Here is a 21281-nt window from a genome sequence, read left to right as displayed (position 1 = left end):
TGTTCCTCCAGTCCATACTTCCGCTCTTGAACAAGAATTCAGATTCCCATTTCAGTAGCAGCAGACACAATACAACACACAACTCCAGGGCTTTCCAGGTAGAACTTATATATGTTTACAGAACAAAAGTAGCCCGTGGCCAAGTACCTCCTCATGCACATGCACAGTGCTCTAAGTGGTCTCAGCTGTTACATAATCATTATTAACAGGAGAGGGAGGGTGTGGGTGAAAGAGCCTGCCCCTGCCATCTTGGCTAATTTGCTCTATCCCCACAGCTACTTAATTATATCAATAACCTATATTGAATAAATGATTTTTCTGCCCACTGATTTAAAATGCAACATTTATTGAAGACTAGAGCCACTAGATTTTAAGCAGGAGAATATATAATTAAATTTACTTTCATTTATTTTTGTCTTCAGTTCAGTTTAGTCGCTCAGTTGTGTCCGACTCTTTGAGACCCCATGAATCACAGCACGCCAGGCCTCCCTCTCCATCACCAGCTCCAGTTCACTCAAACTCATGTCCATCGAGTCAGTGATGCCATCCAGCCATCTCATACTCTGCCGTCCCCTTCTCCTCCTGCCCCCAATCCTTCCCAGCATCAGAGTCTTTTCCAATGAGTCAACTCTTTGCGTGAGGTGGCCAGAGTACTGGAGTTTCAGCTTTAGCATCAGTCCTTCCAATGAACACCCAGGACTGACCTCCTTTAGAATGGACTGGTTGGATCTCCTTGCAGTCCAAGGGACTCTCAAGAGTCTTCTCCAACACCACAGTTCAAAAGCATCAATTCTTCAGCGCTCAGCTTTCTTCACAGTCCAACTCTCACATCCATACATGACCACAGGAAAAACCATAGCCTTGACTAGATGGACCTTTCTTGGCAAAGTAATGTCTCTGCTTTTGAATATGCTATCCAGGTTGGTCATAACTTTCCTTCCAAGGAGTAAGCGTCTTTTAATTTCATGGCTGCAGTCACCATCTGCAGTGATTTTGGAGCCCCACAAAATAAAGTCTGACACTGTTTCCACTGTTTCCCCATCTATTTCCCATGAAGTGATGGACCAGATGCCATGATCTTCGTTTTCTGAGTGTTGAGCTTTAAGCCAACTTTTTCACTCTCCACTTTCACTTTCATCAAGAGGCTTTTTAGTTCTTCTTCACTTTCTGCCATAAGGATGGTGTCATCTGCATATCTGAGGTTATTTTTGTCTTAGGTACATGTTTTTGGTTTTGGTTTTGTTTTTGAGGATCATAGTTCCCTGACCATTGATCAAATCAGTGGCCCGTGCAGTGGAATTCTAACCACTGGACCACCAGGGAATTCCCATTACTCTAGTAGAGCTTTTGATATTATCATCTCAACTATATGGAATTCTGTTCCTATGTCTATTGTAAAAATCCAGATTCACAGTGTAGGAGCAAAGTAGCCAAGATGGCATGGCCAGGCTCTCTCACCCCATTATTTTGTAAATAATGATTACAGAACAGCTGAGATCACTAACAGCACTGTGTGTGCGCATCACTGTGAGGAACATGTGGGGTACTCTCTTGGCCATGGGCTACTTTGTTCTGTAAGCATATGTAAGCTCCCCCTGAAAAACTGCATTATGGTGGTGAAGATGCATTATGGCTGTGTCCCCTGGGTCAACCACGAGAGGAGAGAATACAGCATGTCTGCTGCTACAGGTGCTGTGCCAGTCGGGGAGGATAAACGTATTTGCAGTTCCTAGAACTCCTTGAGTTTTCTTCCAAACTCTTAGTCCGTGCCTTGCCTACCATGGGTTCAATGAACAGTGCACACAGTGAGAAAGAGTGAGACATACAGTTATATATGTAGCAGCAATATGATAAATATAATTTTACAGTCCCCATTTTATAGACTGGAAAACTGAAGCATCAAGAAATTAAGAAACTTGCTCAAGATCAAACTAGTAAGTGACTGACTCCAAGCTATTCATCATTATGATATAGCCCAGCTTAAAGAAACAGCCAAATGTTGGAAAGATGCCTCTTCCTCCTGCCATTGGTCCCCTGTCCCCTGAGACACTACTTTTTTCCCCTTCTGGTCTCCAGAGCACAATGACAATGTTTCTGGCTTTGAGGTTGGTTTACACTCTAAACACCACTTTCAGCCTTCTTTGCTATTAGCAGTTCCAGAGCCTCCTTTCTGCCTATTTAAATCAAGATTAGCTCCAGTTTTCACCTGTTGCCCATTAAGTTAGGGACTCCCTAGTTTCTCTGCAGTTCGTAGTTTCTGCTGGTTGAACTGCTTCTTGTGCATAAACTATACACACTTGAAAAGCTGAGTCACTCTCAACAAGCACTGCTGTGGTCAAGGAAGGCAAATTTCATGCTCCTTCCCCCAACACTCAAAGGGCAAATGACTTGTCTCAGTGCCTATAGTGAATACAGGGGCCTGGAGCTAATTATGGTTGAACATTTCTTGAGCAGAGGCTAGACTTTTTATATTATCTTTCACTGAATTCTCATAGTTACTGTATGAGCGATATGGCCTGGTTAGGCAGGTGGAAGGTGGTGGTCCGTGCTCATCACAGACACAGGGTAGCTTTCCAACAGCTTGGGGGATGTACTGCGTTAGGGAGGAATAGCTAGCCATCCACCTAGATAAACCTAACATTGTTGGGCAGACACTGCCAGAAGGCAGATCATGTCAGGAGGGAGGCTCACAGAGCAGGATCAGGGTTTTGGAGCATCAAGTATAAATTTACTCATCTTTTTGTCTACCTTGTGTTCTGTCTGGTTTGATGGTTTTATATAACTGGCTGGATAATCCATCTGTCTGTCCAGCTAGAGCTTTGTGTGGCTTACTGAGTGTCTGCTGTCTTTCTGGCTGGAGGTCTGCATGTCTGTGCTATGGGTTTGTCCAAGGATCTTTTCAAGCTGGCAGTCGGTCTGTCTGGGGTTTATTTTTCCAGCTGAGTCTACTTGGAGGTTCACCAGTCTATCAGTCTGAGGTCAGTACATCTGACTGTGAGGCTAGTGGGCTGTCTTGCTGACTGCAGATTTGTCTGCCAAGCTGGTGATCTGTGTGCATCTGCTGTCCAGCTCAAGGGCTGGGGCTTGTGTGGCTAGCAGCCTGTGCGAACAGCTAGGGGTCTGATTTGTTGGCATCCTTTCATCTGTCCAGATGGGAGTCTACCTGTTCATTTAGTTTTGGGGCCTCTTCATCTAACTTGGGATATAGCTGGCCAGTTGCTTTGGGATCCATCTATTTCTTTGGTTGAGGATGGTGTCTCACTGTGACTGAGAATCTTATCTGTCCAACTAGGGGTCCATGCAACCAATGGGATCCTATGAATCTGAGGGCTAGGAGCCCATCTGGCTAGCAGGGAGTCCGTGTACCTGAAGGATTTGCAGTGTATGTCCCACTGGCAGATGGTCTGTGTAGTGGGGAGGGGTCCATCTGACTCCTGTTGCTTTTTCTATCTGCTTATCTGACCAGCTGACCACCTGGGAGTCCACCTGGCTGTCTTCCCAGCAGGAGATATATCGATTTGTCTGCCAAAATACGGATTCTGTATAGTTGGTGAGTTGGTAAAGTCTGTCCACTTGTTGTACTTGTTGGTAAAGTACTCTTGCCTGGAAAATCCCATGGACAGAGGAGCCTGGTAGGCTGCAGTCCATGGGGTCACTAAGAGTCAGACACAACTGAGCAAATTCACTTTCACTTTTCACTTTCATGCATTGGAGAAGGAAATGGCAACCCACTCCAGTGTTCTTGCCTGGAGAATCCCAGGGACGGGGGAGCTGGTGGGCTGCTGTCTATGGGGTCGCACAGAATCAGACACGACTGAAGCGACTTAGCAGCAGCAGCAGCAGGAGTCCACTTGTCTGCCTAGTTGGAAGTCTGCCTGGCTAGGTGAAGTGTCTGTGCAGTCAAAGGTCTGTGTGGCTGGTATCTGCCTGACTGGAGTACATTTGGCTACCTGGGAGTCCATGTGATTAGGCCTGTCAGTCTGTCTGACAGGTAGGTCTGTGTAGCTGAAGGTCTGTCTAACTCAGAGGACATCTGTCTATTCAGCTGGGGATCTGTTTATGGCTGTCTGGGAGTCTGTCCAGCCACGGGTCTGTCTGTCTGGCGTCTGTCTAGCAACCTAGCCGGAGGAGAGGGTCTGTCTTTCTGGTGATGTCTTTTGCATGGGGTGGTCTGTTAGGCTGTTGGTGTGTCACTCTTCCTGACTGGAGGTCTACCCAGGGAATGGACTGTCCCTCTGAAGCTCTGGCTGTCAAGGGGAATGGCTATCTGCCTGTCCAGGTTGGAATTCTGTCTGCTTACCCATCTGGGGATCTCCTTACCTGTCTGTCTGAAATCAGTCTGCTTGGCTGTTGTTATGCCTGGCTTTCATTTGTCTGAATGGTAGTGGGGGGTGAAGGTCCATCCATCACTCGTGTTGTAAGCTGAATGTCTGAGTGAGGGAGTCTCAGATACTGAAATGAACCAGTCTTTCAGGTGGTCTCCAGAAGTCTGTCTATCCATCATCCCCTTCATAATGGGGGACCCTGCCAGTCCCTTAGGGTTGAGTTTATTCTTGAGTATGCTCAGTGTAACCTCACCAGCCATCATCACCCAACTACCTCCCCAAGTCTCATGGTGTTGCTGAAACTCGGCCTCTGTTTACTGGTGCCAAACAGAAATGCAGAGACAGTTTTGGGTGAAGTAGAAAAGAGCAGCTTTTATTGTTTTGCCAGGCAAAGGGGGCCACAGTGGGCTAATGCCATGAATACCGTGTGACCCACCCTAGAGGGGTTAGTGAGGAGTTTTATAGTGTTCAAGGAGCAGGGGGTGATCATGGACCAAGCTTATGGACAGTCCTTGGATTGGTTGGCATCAAGGTGAAGTTTCAGCATCTTCAGCCTCTGCTTTCAACCAGTCTAGGGTCTATGTTCTTGTTGTCAGCAGTTTTTATCTTGTGGGGGTCTGCTTCCTGTAAAAATAACTTAGGAGTGTGTGTCAGATCTTTATCTATCCCTTTCAGGAAACTGGGAGTTCAGTGATTCTACTATGTGGTAGAATTACAGTCCCAGTTCCCTAGCTCAACAACTATGCTTTGTTTCTACATCTTCACATTTCCAAATCATTAACTCTTGAGTCAGCATTTTACTTCAAAAGATAAGGACACAGGGACTTAGACATGGTTTCAGTGCCTTGAATGCTATAATCACTAAGGCAGAGCCCCACATCTTCCACGCTAAGAAACGTTTATTTTTATTCAGCCCAGCACCCCCATCCCCAACACTTCATAAAGCAGAGCATGACCCTCAGCAGTCCAGGCACCCATGTGGAGCAACAGACAGGCAGGGGAGCAGCGCTCACACCCGGGTCCATTCAGCAGGCGGATCTCGGGGTCCTTTAGGCCTCCCAATGCGCAGGTTAAAGCCTGGAAGAGGAAGGGCACCATAAGGCTCATAAGAGAAGCTGAGGTGTGGATAGGAAGGCAACAGGTGGAAAATCATTCTCAGGCCTCCAGGCCCTCCCGGTTTGCTGCAGCCACGTCCACAGGGCTCTGAGGATGTGAGTCCCCTGCCACCACCTCCGCCTCACCCCCGTCGCAATTGCAAACGGCCCCAGCAACCGAAGTTATCTGACTTACCTAGCCCACCAGTCTGAGCTCTATCCGCCACGTCCTCATAGGCGCCAGGCCCAGCCAGGCTTTCGTCAACAGGAACTGCGGGCAGAAAACCACCCCGAACAGGTCAACTCAGACGGCCCTTCAAATTCTGGCATCCTCCCTACCCAAGACGGCGGGCTGGGGGCTGCGGGTCCGGGCCCAGCGGCCAGGGGCGTAACCAAGACGGAGCCCTCTGCCCAGACCAGGTGACGAGGTCAGAGACTGCGGCGGGGCCAGAGACCATGGCGTGGCCCGAGACGCTTCCGGGCGTGACCTGAGGACAGGCAAAAGTCCTAGAGGCATGGCCGGGAAGCCCGAACCCCAGCCCTCCAGGGCGTGCCCCGGCCAGACTCGAGCTGGGGGGAGGGGAGGTCATCGCGGCCTGCAGGCTCTCCAGAACCTAGCCAGGGAGGATCTGGAGGAACAGGTGGGGGAAGATCCAACCCAGCCCCGACCCCCGGCCTCCTAGACTTACCGCGGCCCTGCTGCGCGCCGCGCGCGTCCTCCGATAGCGCCTGGTGCCGCCAGGCGCGCGGCTTCACCTGGCTGTAGAGTGGCGTGTCCTCCGTGCCGCGTGCCCGCGCGCCCGCGCCTGCCCCGGTGCCCGCGGGGGCCGCACGCTTCTGTACCACCGCGTAAGTGTCGGCCATGGAGAGGGCCGGAGGCCCGAGCACCGAGATGCTTCTGCGGGTGGGAGGGCGGGGAGGAAGTGAAACTGCAGCGCCTAGGCGGGGGGAGGAGGGGGCAGCTCGCTGGGCGAGCAAACCACGGGCTTCCTTCCCGCCCGAGGCGGCTCGCAGTGAAAGAGCACTGAGATGGAGGCGGTTGGTCTCCGTAGAAGGGGGTCTCGTTTCTGTGTCCCTAGGGCCCAGCAGGTTCGGTGGATGAAGGAAGGAAGGGCCCAGCTGGCAGGTGAATGGGGCGAGGTGTTATTGAGGAGTGGTCATTTCTGTGTAGTTGTGTATTGAATAAATGAATGAGGAAGTGACATCTAAAGGGAAGGAAGGGAAGGTCTCAAAATGGGAGAGCTGGTCTCAGACCAAGGGCTGAAGTTGCCGCACCAGATATGGGGCCTGACAGTTGGGCAGCATCAAGAAATACCTGCTGAATTAATGACTTGGGGGGAATGAGGAAAGTACTGACACCGGAATGTAGGGGTAGGGGCAGAGGCAGTGTCACCTCTGGTATTAAAGAATCATCTTCGGAAAGGTTCCCAGAGCTCAGTTCAACGAAAGGGCTGGTGGATATTTGGTGAACTGAACGACAAGGATGGCGCCAGTGTTTCAAAGGTGAGGAAAGGGCTAGCCTCCAAGAAGAAGAAACTGGAAAGGGAAGACTCCGGGGGTGGGGCTACGTACCTAAGGACTCCGCTGGATGGGCGGGGGATGGCATTCAGGTTCTGCGAAGTCCAGAGGGAGAGGGCGTCATCGTAGAGTGGGACACAATTCTGGGGGAAAGACAGGAGGGGAAGAGCATGAGGCTTCAGAGGACACTGTCCAGACTCCTAGTGGAGATCACTGTGGTCTCTGTGGGGGCAGCTTAAGAGGAGACACTCTGATAAGGAAGCAAGGAGGATGACAAAGGTAGATATCAGAGTCAGTCCGTGCTACTGGAAGGAGTCCAAGGGCTAGATGCTGCCATAGTGGTGGCCACAGACCTCTGGGTCCTGGTCTCTGAGGGTTGGAAGGGGGCCTTGGTACCTCCTTGAGGTTCTGGTAATGAGGGCTGGCATTCTGTATCGCTGAGAGAAACATCTGAGACACTGTGTGGTACAGGAATCTGTACTGCTCCTGGGGTGGTGGGTAGAGGGGAAGACAGGTCATTGAGAAGGGAAGACAAGAGCAGAAGGGATGTGTCCTTGGAATAGGGAGACCCTGCTCACACCTCTGTCTGTATGGCCAGAGGCCGCTGCTTCCGAATCTCGAGGACCACACTGAAGAGGCTGAAGTTAGGTGGGATCATCTAGGGCAGAGAGACGGGCACATGAGAAAGACCTCGTGGGCACAGGACGCACACTTCACGCGCATGCCCTCTTCATACCTGGGTCAGAAGCAACTGTCTCACATAATCCACAGTGCACAGGACACCTGTTCGCCCGCAGCCAGCACTGACAAGTAAGAATCAGAATGAGCTCGACCAGGGCCTTCCTGCAACCCATTTTAAAGGGGATATTTGGGGTGGGGGGTGGGGGGTGAAGGGCTTAATTAATGGAGGGGCCCCTGCAGCACTTTTTGGTTCCCAGTATCCCAGGTTATAATTTGAAAGGAAAAACTTTTTAACTGCTGATATTTGTTTAGCATCAGCTGTGTACTTATTCCCCAGCAGACAGTCTGTGCTCAATAAATACTGACAATTTCAGTTGCAACTTTAGCGAGTGTGGCCTCAGGTTTCTTAAAGTAGGCATTCGAGAAACTGCAAGACTGGCTCCAAGTCCTGCACTATTCTTCCCTGCCTCCCTCCCCAACTACCATCCCCTCTGTCTCACCAGATCCCCATAAAGCCCATTTATTAAACCTGCAGTGGACACAGAGGGGGTTGGGACCAGATCCCTGGAGGTGCCGAGCTTCCTCAACCATGGCGAGCACATTGTCAGGATTGCTAGGGACCCCTCTGTCTGGCCAGGACATATACTGCAGCTGGGACACTGACCGGGATTCCTGAAACATGGAAAATGAGAGGCAAAGAATAAAAAGAGAAAGAAAACCATATATTGAGCAATATTTCATGTCAGCCCTATTCTCCGCATCTTCCATTTAAATGAAACAGATAATAACTAAACAGAAGGGTACTATTGTTAATGCCCATTTTACAGATAAGAAAGCAGAGACAGGAAGCTCTCACCATGTGGAAGTCTCCTCCTCCCCTTTCAGTACCTTCTGGAAGGTGACCTGCAGAATCCTGAGTTTGATGTCTGGATTCAGCCACATCTCCCTTGTCTGTGGATATGGGGCATGTGGGAAGAGGGCAGAGAAAAAGATCACAGGTGCCAAAAGACACATTTTTAGGAAACGGCATTTCTGATTAAAAATTTTAAAAAAGTAGTTCACTGGTGGCCTAGCAGTTAGGATTCTGGGCTTTTTCTGCCATGGCCTGCTTCAGTGCCTGGTCAGGGAACTGAGATCCTGTCAGTCATGCAACAGAGTCCTCCCCCCACCAAAAAAAAAAAGAAACACCTATTTCTAAAAATTCATTTAGTCCAAATATCCCCCATGACTTCTGTGAAGGAAACATTTTACATAAGGGAGAAAGAGAAACTATGAGCTAGTTCCAACAAGCTCATTTACAGTGAAAGAAAGAAATGTCTTTTGTTAGTTTGCTTGTATTTATCAGTACCAATTGTTTTTATAACCTATGAGAGATTTTTCTGAGTTCTTCTGAAATGGTAAGGGAAATAAGAATTTTAAGAACCTAATCAGGTACATTTATATTTACAGAGATAACCATGATAGTAGTTAAAATGCAAAATCAGTGTATAATGAGTTCTGACTATTTGCATGCTAATACCAGAGAGCTCCCTGCAGTGTGAGGGGGACTGTGGGGAAATTGTTCATTCTTTCAAGCCCAGCCCAAAAGCTTTCCACTCAGAATCTTCTGTGAAAGACAAAATCCAAGACTTCATAAAGTGCTGTTCCCACCTCTGCCCCAACTCACCAGAGTGATGCAGAAAGGCCCAATCTGCAGTGGTTCCTGTTGTAGGGCCCAATAACGCTCACACTTTTTCTGCAAAAGACAAGGGGAAACAGGCAGGGACTGAAGAGGGGGAGTCTGCCTCAGAGTTCATTTTAACATGTGTACCACCCCTTGGAACAGCCCAGCTTGCTCGTGGAAGCACAGAGAACAGCAGCATCTCATCAGATTAAACACAGACTCAGTGGAGATGTGAGCTTCTGACTGTGCAGGAGGAAGACAGTCCAGAATATTCTCCTACTGTAAGCAACTACAAACCTGGAAAAAAATGTATGAGCTGCTATTTTCAGACACTGGTCCACATGCATTTGCAAGACTGTGATCACTGAACAAAGGGAAACACAGGAGTGAAACCCTATGAGTTCCCAAGGTTACTGCCTAGAGGCAGTAACCAGGCTGCAGACCATGAAGGGTCTGATGATCCCACTAGTTGAGAAACCAGAAATCTTGGCTCAGGGAGACCAAGACAGAGTTCTTGAAAGAACAGTACTATGCAAACAAAAGCAAAGAACACCAGAAGTCTGCATGGGGTCCCCTTGAGTCTTTAGCTGATAATTATCTGGGCACATATGACACGAAACCCCATGAAGCTAGGAAAGAATAACTTCCCATGAAAGCGTAATAGCTACAGAACTATAAGATGAACATTTCCTAGAGCTCACAATGGAACAGAAATAATTTACATTTCCTCCAGCCAGAGTGGAGACCTGATTGATTAAAAAGGGCATTCAGTAAGGAACAAGACACCACACATTAGTAAGTAGAATGAACTTAGTTCTAGAATAAAGGCTTCTTTAGATGTACCCTTAAAAAGCTTAAAAATAAACCTTAAAATGATCAAATATCCAAAAAAAACTGCCTTCCCAAAAAATTCCAACACTTTTTTTAAAAAGTTCCTTTTTAAAGGAAAATAACAAGATCTAAAATTTATCAATACTTGTGTAAAATTTGGGCTTCCCATGTGGCACTAATGGTAAATAACCCATCTGGCAATGCAGGATACATAAGAGATGCGGGTTTGATCCCTGGGAAGATCCCCTGGAGGACGAAATGGCAACCCACTCCAGTATTGCCTGGAGAATCCCCATGGACAGAGGAGCCTGGCAGGCTACAGTCCATAGGATCAAAAAGAGTCAGACATGACCCAAGCAACTTAGCAAGTGTAATATTTAAAATATTAAGCATCCAATAAAAATTTACTAGACATACAAAGAAGCAAAAAATATGACCTACACCCAGGAGATAAGTCAGTCAATAGAAAAAGACCCAATACAGATGAGGAAAAAAGCAGACAAAGACTTTAAGACAGCTTTTATAAATATGTTCAAAGATGAAAAGGAAAAACATGAATGTGATGAAAAAAAAAAAGATATAAAAAAGACCTAAACAGAACTTCTAGAAAGGAAAAATAAAATATATGGAATAAAAAATTCACTATCTAAGGTACATGAAATGATGTTCAACATTGGTAATTATTAGAGAAATACAAATTAAAATTGCAATGAGGTACCACCTCACACTAGTCAGAATGGCCATCAGTAAAAAGTCTACAAATAACAAATGCTGATGAGGGTGTGGAGAAAAGAGAACCCCCATACATTGCTGGTGGGAATGTAAATTGGTGCAGCCACTATGGAAAACAGTATGGGGGTTCTTTAAAAACTAAAAAGAGTTGCTATATGATCCAGAAATCCTACTTCTGGGCATATATTTGGACTAAACTATTATCTGAAAAGATACATGCACACTGTGTTCATAGCAGTAGTACTCACAATAGCCAAGACATGGAAACAACCTAAATGTCAATTGACAGATGAATGGGTAAAGGAGATGTACGTATATATACAGACACACGCAATATATTCATCCATAAAAAAAGAATGAAATAATGCCATTTCAGTATGATAGAGATTATCATAGTAAGTAAGTCAGAAAGAAAAGACAAATACCATATGATATCACTTATATGTGAAATCTAAAATCTGACACAAATGAACTTATCTAGAAAAGAGAAACAGACTCACGAACACAGAGAACAGACTTGTAGTTACTGGGGGAAAAGAGGGTGTGGAGGGAACAATCGGGAATGTGGGATTAGCAAACGTAAACTATTATATATAGAATGGATAAACAAGGTCCTACTATATAGCACAGGGAACTATATTCAGTATCCTGTGATAAACCATAATGGAAAAGAATATGAAAAAAAAAACTCACTGTCTAATCACAGAGTAGGGGCTTCCCTGGTGGTCCAGTGACTAAAACTCTATCTCCCAACACAGGGGGCCTGGATCAGGGTACTAGACCCACCTGAAGATCCTGAGTGCCCCAGGTAAGATCTGGCATAGCCAAATAAATAATTTTTTTTAATAGCAGATTAGATACCAGAAGATCAGTGAACGCAAAGGCATAGCAATAGAAACTATTAAAAGTGAAAAAGAGAGAGAAAAAGTGGAGGAAAAAAACTAACAGAATCAGATATCTGTGGAAATATATCAAGTGGCCTAATGTATGTGTACCTGGAGTTCAGAAGGAGAGGAGAGGGGAAAATGGAAACTATTTTTGAAGAAATAATAGCTGGAAATTCTTCCAAATTTCATGAAACTATGAACCCACAAACCCAGAAAGGTCAATGAACCATAAAGAGAATAATCCAAGGATTATTAACACCAAGTTAATCATGATCAAATTGCTAAAAAATCATAATAAAGAAAAAAAATCTTAAAACCATCATACACAAAAAGACATTAAATTTGAGAAATAAGAATGACAGCAGAATTTTGTCAGAAGCTTGCAAGCCAGAGGTCAATGGTGTTATGCCCTAAAAAGGCTAAAATTAAAAATGCAGACAAAAGCTGAAAGACTTTATCATAAGCAAAGCTGCACTATGAGAAATATTAAAGTAACTTTTCAGGAACTTCCCCAGTGGTCCAGTGGTTAAGACTCTGCACTTCCACTGAAGGGAGAATGGGTTTGATCCCTGGTTGGGAACTAATATCCCACATGCTGCATGGTGAGGCCAAAATAAATAAAATTCTGATTTCTTCTTTAACAAAAAAAAATAAGCTTTCTATACAAAAGAAACATGATATCAGGTGGGATAATGACCTACACAAAGGGATGAAAAATAAAGAAAAAGGTAAATATGTATTCTCATTTTTAACATCTTTAAAAGATAATCTAGTGAATTGTACCCAAAAAGAAGGAATAGCAATCCTTCACAAATTTTTCCAAAAATGTGAAGAAGGAATGTTTTATGAGATCAGTATTACTCTGGTATCAAAACCAGACAGATATCACAAGAAAACTATTCAACATCTCAAGAATAAAGACAGAAGAATCGTTAACAAAAGATTATACACAGCATACAAGATTGGTTCAAGATAGGAAAGTCAATCAATGTCATATACCATAATAACAGAAAGTAAAACAGAAACACATGATCATCTCAATAGATGCAGAAAAATGAACAAAATCCAGTACCTTTTCATATATAATAAAAACATGAAAGGCACTAGACATAGAAAAGAAATTCCTCATTTAAAATTAAAAAGCAAAACCTACAATAAGTATCTAAAAAAAACCCTACAGGTAACTTAACACTTAATGTTGAAAGACTGAATAGTTTGTGCTTAAGATCAAGAACAAGACAAAGATGTTTGCACTTTCTTTTTTTTTTTTTTACTGTAATTTGATTGATTGATTGATTTTTTTTTTTACTTCTGAACAATTTTGTATTGGAAGTTGTAACCAGTGCAGTTAGGAAAAAAGAAATGAAGCAAAGAAAGGAGAGGAGGTGGGAGGGAGGAAGAAAGAAAAGGACAGGAAAGAAAAAAGATGGGAAGGTAGAAGAAAGAAAGGGAAGTTACCCAGATTGGAAGAGACAAAACTATCTCAAATTGCAGACAGCATGATGTTATATATAAAAGTGATATTAGATAAAGTGTTAATCGCTCAGTCACGTCCGACTCTTTGTGACCCCATCGAACGTAGCCCTCCAGACTCCTCTGTCCACAGATTTTTCCAGACAAGAATACTGGAGCAGGTAGCCATTCCCTTCTCTAGGGGATCTTTCTGACCCAGGAATCGAACCTGGGTCTTCTACATTGCAGGCAGATTCTAGCCACTGGGAAAGCTCTATAGAAATCATATATTAAAAAAAACCTGAAGAATACACACACACACTATATTAGAGCTCAAAAGTCAGCAAGGTTCAGAATACAAAATCAATACAGAAAAATCAATTGTATTTTCATGTAAAGAAAACTGTTGTTTGCAATATCTACCCTGAATTGATAGATTCAGTGCAATCCTTATCAAAATTCTAGGCTTTTTGACGATATTGGCAAGCTGATCTTAAAATTAATATGTTAACATTAATAAATGTGTTGTGGATACCCAAGGCTGCCCTCAGGTTTCATGATTCAATAGGAGGACTCACAGGACTCTGTGCAGAGTTGTATTCATGGCTACAATTTATCACAATGAAAGGATACAGAATAAATTGGCAAAGGGAAAAGGCGCACAGGGTGAAGTCTGCAGAAAACAAGGTGCCAGCTTCCAAGGGTCTTCACCCAGTAGAGTCACTTAGGATGCGCTTAACTCCTCCAGCTGTGAGTTGTGGCCACACGTGTGAAATGTCCACAGGGAAGCTCCTTAGGAATTCAGTGCCCAAGGTTTTTACTGGGGGACTCTGTGGTATGTAGGCACCTCTGACTAGCGTGGGCCAAAACTTCAGACTCCAGAAGGAAAGCAGGTGTCATATAAACCTACTGTCACTTAGACACATGGCTTATATAAATACTTTAGGCAAAGTGGGCCACTCTTATTGGAAATCGAATTTCCAGTTAAGAGCCAACCTTGCAGGAAGGCCTTTCTAAGCATAAGCACTTAGGCTTGCTATGTTAACTCTTTTCTGCACAGCAAGTGACCAAGAATAGACAAAACAATCTTGAAAATAAAACAAATTTGGAAGACTCACACTTCTTGATTTCAACACTTAACTACAGATCTACAATATGTTGCAGTACTGGCATAGTACTACAATCAATGGGAGAGAATTGACAGTCCAGAAATAAACCTTTACATGTACGGTTGGTCAACTGATTTTCAACAAAGGAAAAGACTGCAAGAGCAGTCTTTTTAACAAGTAGTACTGGAACAACTGGATATCTATAAACAATGAATTTGGATCCCCTATCTTACACCATATACAAAAATTAACTGAAAATGAGTCCGAGACCTAAGCATAAAACACTTAGAAGAAAACATAGGAGTAAATCTTTTTGACCTCTGGTTAGACAATGACTTGTTAGAAACAGCACCAAAAGTACATCAAAACAATAGATGGGAAGTCTTCAAACTTATCAAAGGTTTGTGCTTCAAAGGACACTGTAAAGAAAATGAAAAGACACTCACACAATGAGACAAATATTTGTAAATCATATACTGATAAGGGACTTGTATTCAGAAGAATTCTCCAATAATAAAAAGACAAATAATCCAATTAAAAAATGGTAATGAACCTAAACAAATACTTGTCCAAAGAAGACATACAAATGGAAAAATAAGCACATGAAAAGATATTTGGTAAATCCACATCATTAGGCAAATGCAAACCACAACCATGAGACACCACTTCCCACCCATTAGGATGGCTAAAAACAAAAACAAAAAGTAACATATATCTTGGTGAGTGTTAATGAAACCCTGTGCATTGTTGGTGAGAATATAAAGTGGTGCAGCCACTGTGGAAAAAAAAACAAAAACATTAAACACAGCATTGCCACATGATCCAGTAATTAATACTACTACCCAAAAAAATTGAAAACAAGGACTCAAAACAGATACTTATATATTAATATTTATAGCAGCATTATCACAATAACCAAAAGTTAGAAACAACCCAAATGTCCATCAACAAATCAATGGATAAACAAAATGTGATACAAATATAAAACAAAATGTTATTCAGCCTTAAAGAGAATGAAATTTTGATACACTCTGCAACATGGATGAGCCTTGAAAACATGATAAATGAAATAAGTCAGACACAAAAGGACAGGTATATGATTCCACTGATATGAGGTACCTAGAATAGGCAAATTAATAAAGCCAGAAAGTAAAATAAAGGCTACCAAGAGCTACAGGAAGAGTAAAGGGGAAGTAGTTATTAAATGGATAGAGTTTCTGTTTTGGATGATGAACAAGTTTTGGAATTGAATATTGATAATGGTTTGAAACATTGTGAACGTACTTAATGTTTCTAAATTGTACATTTGAAATCATTAAAATGGCAAAATTTATGTTATGTATATTTTACCCCAACTGAAAAAAGAAAGACACAATCACCAAAAAATGGAAATACCTCAAATTTTATAAAGTGATTGTGCTATGTGCGCTTAGTCACTCAGTCATGTCCAACTCTTTGCAGCCCCGTGGACTGCAGCCTGGCAGATCTTCTGTCCATGCAGAGTCTCCAGGCAAGAATACTGGAGTGGGTTTCCATGCCCTCTTCTAGGGGATCTTCCCAACCCAGAGATCAGACCCTTTGCAGGTGGATCCTTTACCAACTGAGCCATGGAAATATAAAACGGAATGTTATCCAGCAACAAGAAGGACTGAAGTATTGACATGGGCTTCCCTGGTGGCTCAGTCAACACATGCTACACTATGCATGAATCTTAAAAACACTACCCAGTGTTTGAAGCCACTCACCAAAGATAACGTGTCATATGATTGCAGTTATATGAAAAGTCCGGAGTGGGCAAATCTAATAGTGCAGATAGATTAGTAGTTGCTTAGGATGGAGTTTGGTAGGAAATGGAGTATGACTGCTAATGGATATAGGGTTTCTTTATGGGGTGATGAAAATATTCTAAAATTTATTGTGGTGATGGTTGTATAACTCAGGAATATACTAAAAACAACTGAATTGCACACTTTAGATGGATGAATTATATCTCAATAAAGTTTTTTTTAATCTATATGAAAATAATAGCAGTATGTTGTGTAGTAATTTTAAATTTAGAACTAAACCTGTGGCAACAATAGGCTGAAGCATAGAAAGAGAAAATTGAAATATGCTGTTGTAAAGTTCTCACATTTTACCTGAAATGGTATAATAATAATATTTGAACACAGACTGTAATAAGTACACATTTCACTAAACACACAAGCACATAATACAGAGGTAAAACTAATAAGGTAATAATGACTATGAAATGGAGTCATAAAAATTCTAAGTAAAAAAGACAGAAAAGAAAAAAGGAACAAGAACAGATGGAACAAATAGAAAACAAATAGCAAAATCATAGATTTATACTCATCACTGACATATTAAAGGTGGTGGTGGTTTAGTCACTAAGTCTTGTCCAACTCTTGAGGCCCCATAGACTGTAACCTGTCAGGCTCCTCTGTCCATGAGATTTTCCAGGCAAGAATAATGGAGAGGGTTACCATTTCCTTCTCCAGGGACCTACCCAACCCAGGGATCAAACTCCTGCATTGCAGGTGTATTCTTTACTGGTGAGCCACCAGGGAATCCCCCAACACACTGTTAGCCGCTCAGTCATGTCCGACTCTTTGCGACCCCACGGACTGTAGCCTGCCAGGCTCCTCTGTCCATGGGATTCTCCAGGCAAGAATACTAGAGTGGGTAGCCATTCCCTTTTTCCAAGGGATCTTCCCCATTCACGGATCAAACCCAGGTCTCCTGCATTACAGACATTCTTAACCGTCTGAGCCACCAGGGAAGCCCAACACATTAGATACTATGCCAATTAAAGGCAGAGATTGTCAGATTGGATTTAAAAAGTAAGTGTCCACAATATGACAGCTATAAGAAACAATTTAAAAATAAAAATGAGGAATTCCCTGATGGTCCAAGGGTTAGGACTCCATGCTTCATTGCAGGGGGCACAGGTTCAATCCCTGGTTAGAGAACTAAGATCCCTCAAGCCTCGCGGTATGGAAAAAAATAAAATGAAATTGAACACAGATTTTAAAAAGTAAAAGAATAAGAAAGATAATCACGCACACTCTAATCTAAGGAAATTTAAATGGCTATATTAATACCAAAGTACACTTCAGAGAAAGGGTCATAAAAGAGACATTACATATTGAAAACAGGCTTGATTCATCAGGAGACATAATCCTGACTGTATAAGCACTCAATTATAGTTTTAAAGTAACTTAAGCCAAAACTGACAGAACTGAAAGAAAAAATAGATAAATGAAAAATTACAGTTAGAAATCTCAATACTCCTCTTTCAGCAAATAATGGGACAAGTAGACAAAAAAAACATCTATTTCTGCTTTATTGACTATGCCAAGTCTTTGACTGTGTTTCACAATAAACTGAGAAAATTCTGAAAGAGATGGGAATACCAGACCACCTGACCTGCCTCTTGAGAAACCTGTACGCAGGTCAGGAAGCAACAGTTAGAACTGGATATGGAACAACAGACTGGTTCCAAATAGGAAAAAGTGTACGTCAAGGCTGTAGATTGTCATCCTGCTTATTTAACTTATATTCAGAGTACATCATGAGAAACGCTTGGCTGGATGAAGCCCAAGCTGGAATCAAGATTGCCGGGAGAAATGTCAATAACCTCAGATTTGCAGATGACACCACCTTTATGGCACAAAGTGAAAAAGAACTAAAGAGCCTCTTGATGAACGTGAAAGAGAAGAGTGAAAAAGTTGGCTTAAAGCTCAACATTGAGAAAACGAAGATCATGGCATCTGGTCCCATCACTTCATGGGAAATAGATGGGGAAACAGTGGAAACAGTGGCTGACTTTATTTTGGGGAGCTCCAAAATCACTGCAGATGGTGATTGCAGCCATGAAATTAAAAGACGCTTACTCCTTAGAAGGAAAGTTATGACCAACCTGGATAGCATATTAAAAAGCAGAGACATTACTTTGTCAACAAAGGTCCATCTAGTCAAGGCTATGGTTTTTCCAGTAGTCATGTATGGATGTGAGAGTTGGACTATAAGAAAGCTGAGCACCGAAGAATTGATGCTTTTGAACTGTGGTGTTGGAGAAGACTCTTGAGAGTCCCTTGGACTGCAAGGAGATCCAACCACTCCATCCTAAAGAAAATCAGTCCTGAATGTCCATTGGAAGGACTGATGTTGAAGCTGAAACTCTAATACTTTGGCCACCTGATGTGAAGAGATGACTCATTTGAAAAGACCCTGATGTTGGGAAAGATGGAACGCAGGAAGAGAAGGGAACAACAGAGGATGAGATGGTTGGATGGCATCACCGACTCAATGGACATGAGTTTGGGTAAACTCCGGGAGTTGGTGATGGACAGGGAGGCCTGGCGTGCTGCAGTTCATGCGGTTGCAAAGAGTTGGACATGACTGAGTGACTGTACTGAACTGAGACAAAAAAATATGAATAATACAATTTGAGTAATACTATAGACAAGCTTGTACTAATTGATAGTTATAAAACAGTTGAAGGTTTCAGCATTCCTGTTGGGAACTGACAGAACATTTAGAGAAAAGAAATCAGTAAAGATATATAATATACAATAAAGATATAAAAGATTAAAGTATCTTTCAAAAAGACACAATCAATTTGACCTGATATTTATAGAATACTCAACCAAGCTGAATACACACTCTTTTCAAGTGCACACAAAACATTTACCAAGATAAATCGTATTCATGACCACAAAACAAGTTTCAATACATCTGGAATAATATAAAATTGTTCTTTGACCACAATGGAACTGAAATTTAATAACAGGAAGATATATGGAAAAGTCCCCAATATTTGGAAATTAAGCACAGCCATGGTCAAATACCATGTCAAAGAAGAAATCACAAGGGCAACTAGAACACATGTTGAATTAACTGGAAAAAAAAGACAACATAGTTTATGAAATGTAGCTAGAGCAGTGTGTGGAGAAAAATGAATGACATTACTTACACATGATAAAAATCACAAATCTATTATCTAAGCTTAAAGAACTAGAAAAAAGCAAGTTAAACCTAAACCAGAAGAAAGGAAATGATAAAGATAAAAGAAATTAATGAAGTAATAATTTAAAAATAGAGAAAATGAATAAAATTCAAAGCATCTTCTTTGAAAAAATAAAACTAATAATCCTCTAGCCCAGAGATTGGCTAACTTTCTATAAATGGCCAGATAATAAATCTTTTAGACTTTGTGAGCTATACAGTCTACTTAACTTCCAACTACTGAACTTAACAATTGTGGCATGTATACACTATGTAAATCAATGAGCATGACTATGTTCTAATACATTTTTATTTACAAAAACAGGCAGCAGGACAGATTTAGTACAACAGTTAAAAGTTTGATTCTTTATTCTCACCAGACCAAATAGCCAGGAGAGAAGGTATCACAACTATCAAAATTAGGGATGAAAAATGTACATCACTACAGACTGCCTAGACTCCATGATCAGCCAGCTATCCCAGCCAGCCAGGATGCAGAAACCATGTGCCTTCAGTGCTGATATACATTTATTGAGTAACTAATTTATGCTTATGGGAAAAACAAAGATCCCTGCTTCCCTGGAACTTTGCTTCTATTCAGGGAGACAGAATAAATAATATACATAATGCATTTGTAGATTATCTTATATTTCATTCAGAAGTTGGTAAGAACTATGAAGAAAAATGAAAGTACGACCAGGGAAGGCGAGTGGGAGTTTCAAGTGGGGTGAGGTCCAGGAAGATCTCATTGAGGAAGGAGCATTTGACCCAAGACCTGAAGGTGGTGATGCAGCAGCCCAAGGGGAAAAATGTCCCAGGCAGAGGGAACAGACAAAGCATAGGATCTGAGGCAGAACAAAGGCCCCAGTGGTTGGAGCATAGTGAATAAGTGGGAGAAAGATGGGGAAAGACATCAGAGTTGTACTGGGGAAGCCACAGTTATAGGGCCTTATGGTCTATCGGGCAGGAAGACCAGCAGGAGAGGGTTGCCAACATTGGAAGGATGAGCCCCACGAATAAAAGGAAAAAGATCATAAAAAAAATTAAAGCCAGTAACAGTGGGCTTGGCAGAGCTACAGTGGGGGTCACTCCAAGAACTGGTCCCTTGAGTCATGGGATCAGGGGAGAGCTAGTGAGTTTCTCCTGTCTCCTGCATAAGGACATGCACTCGAGAGGCTGAGCACACCTACCCGTCCATTCTCCATCTCCTGACAGGCCATCAAGATGACCTAGATATTGGGGTAAGGGAGGAGAATCAGTTTAGGGGGTGCAGTTATCAGCGCCAAGGGAGGACCCAGAATACTGCCCACACTTCCCCCTGACCTTGACCCCAAAGCTGACCTTGACCCCAAATTCCCAGATGAGGCGCCAGAAGTCTAGCAAGGTGTGAGGCAGGGGTCCTTGCGTGGCGATGTAGGCCTGGCTTCCATCTGTACCCTGGTAAAGGCTAAGTTCACTATCGAGGTTCCGCTGTCACCCCCACCACCTCTGCCCCTTTCCTGACTCCCAGCCTGACCCTGATGAAGTTGCCATTGATGTAGTCACCATGTCCCTCTTCCTGGAGCAGGGAAAGGATCACTCGTGTCTGATCGTCTGCCAGCAGGAGAAGCGAGAAACATGGAGTTTGTGGGTGACAGCCCTGATGGCCTCCCAGATGAAAGCCAGCAGGGGATGGCACACCTGGGGGCATCCCATCGAGGTGCACTGGTGGGATGCTGGGGAGAAATGCAGCCACAGCAAGGCTCTGGGAGGGAGAGTTCTGGGATCCCAGTAGGACACATGGACCCTGGCTAGCACCTGGATCCCACAGGGTCGGGGCACCGACTCCTCCGGAGGCCCCACCCCCACCCCCGACTTACAAGGCAGCACATCCTTGTAACGGTTCTTCCTCACGTTCTCGGGGCGACTGCCAGCCTCCGTTGAGCGCACACTTTCCGTCTTCCAGGCGGCTGAGCGGGCCCGGATGTCCTGGTGGGAAG

General features: G+C 43.4%; 1 protein-coding gene and 1 long non-coding RNA gene across 9 annotated transcripts in view; one reads left to right on the top strand and one right to left on the bottom strand.

Moving 5' to 3' along the window:
* Positions 1-4670: 4670 nt before the first annotated feature.
* The window catches only part of PTPN18 (protein tyrosine phosphatase non-receptor type 18), a 29705-nt gene continuing 13094 nt past the window's right edge, over positions 4671-21281 (bottom strand). The window contains exons 2-15 of one of the 8 annotated variants that reach the window (XM_061431486.1): positions 21162-21270; positions 20819-20895; positions 20644-20739; positions 20493-20531; positions 9285-9353; positions 8507-8569; positions 8148-8290; positions 7674-7740; positions 7518-7595; positions 7334-7423; positions 6992-7080; positions 6109-6317; positions 5616-5690; positions 4671-5402 (exon numbers count right to left, since the gene is read on the bottom strand). In XM_061431486.1, the coding sequence (XP_061287470.1) occupies positions 5335-5402; positions 5616-5690; positions 6109-6317; positions 6992-7080; positions 7334-7423; positions 7518-7595; positions 7674-7740; positions 8148-8290; positions 8507-8569; positions 9285-9353; positions 20493-20531; positions 20644-20739; positions 20819-20895; positions 21162-21270 (1272 nt within the window). In that variant the 3' untranslated portion in view covers positions 4671-5334. The other 7 variants (XM_061431520.1, XM_061431550.1, XM_061431510.1 and 4 more) reach the window with 7 other exon arrangements.
* Positions 6327-8003, top strand: LOC133256709 (uncharacterized). The gene is made up of 2 exons (XR_009739270.1): positions 6327-6922; positions 7536-8003. It is a non-coding gene; the product is annotated as an uncharacterized LOC133256709 (long non-coding RNA).

This window comes from Bos javanicus, chromosome 2 (genome assembly GCF_032452875.1).
Source record: "Bos javanicus breed banteng chromosome 2, ARS-OSU_banteng_1.0, whole genome shotgun sequence".
NCBI classification, from domain to species: domain Eukaryota; kingdom Metazoa; phylum Chordata; class Mammalia; order Artiodactyla; family Bovidae; genus Bos; species Bos javanicus.
Note: the sequence above shows the minus strand (reverse complement) of the source record. Positions and strands in the feature narration are given on the sequence as shown.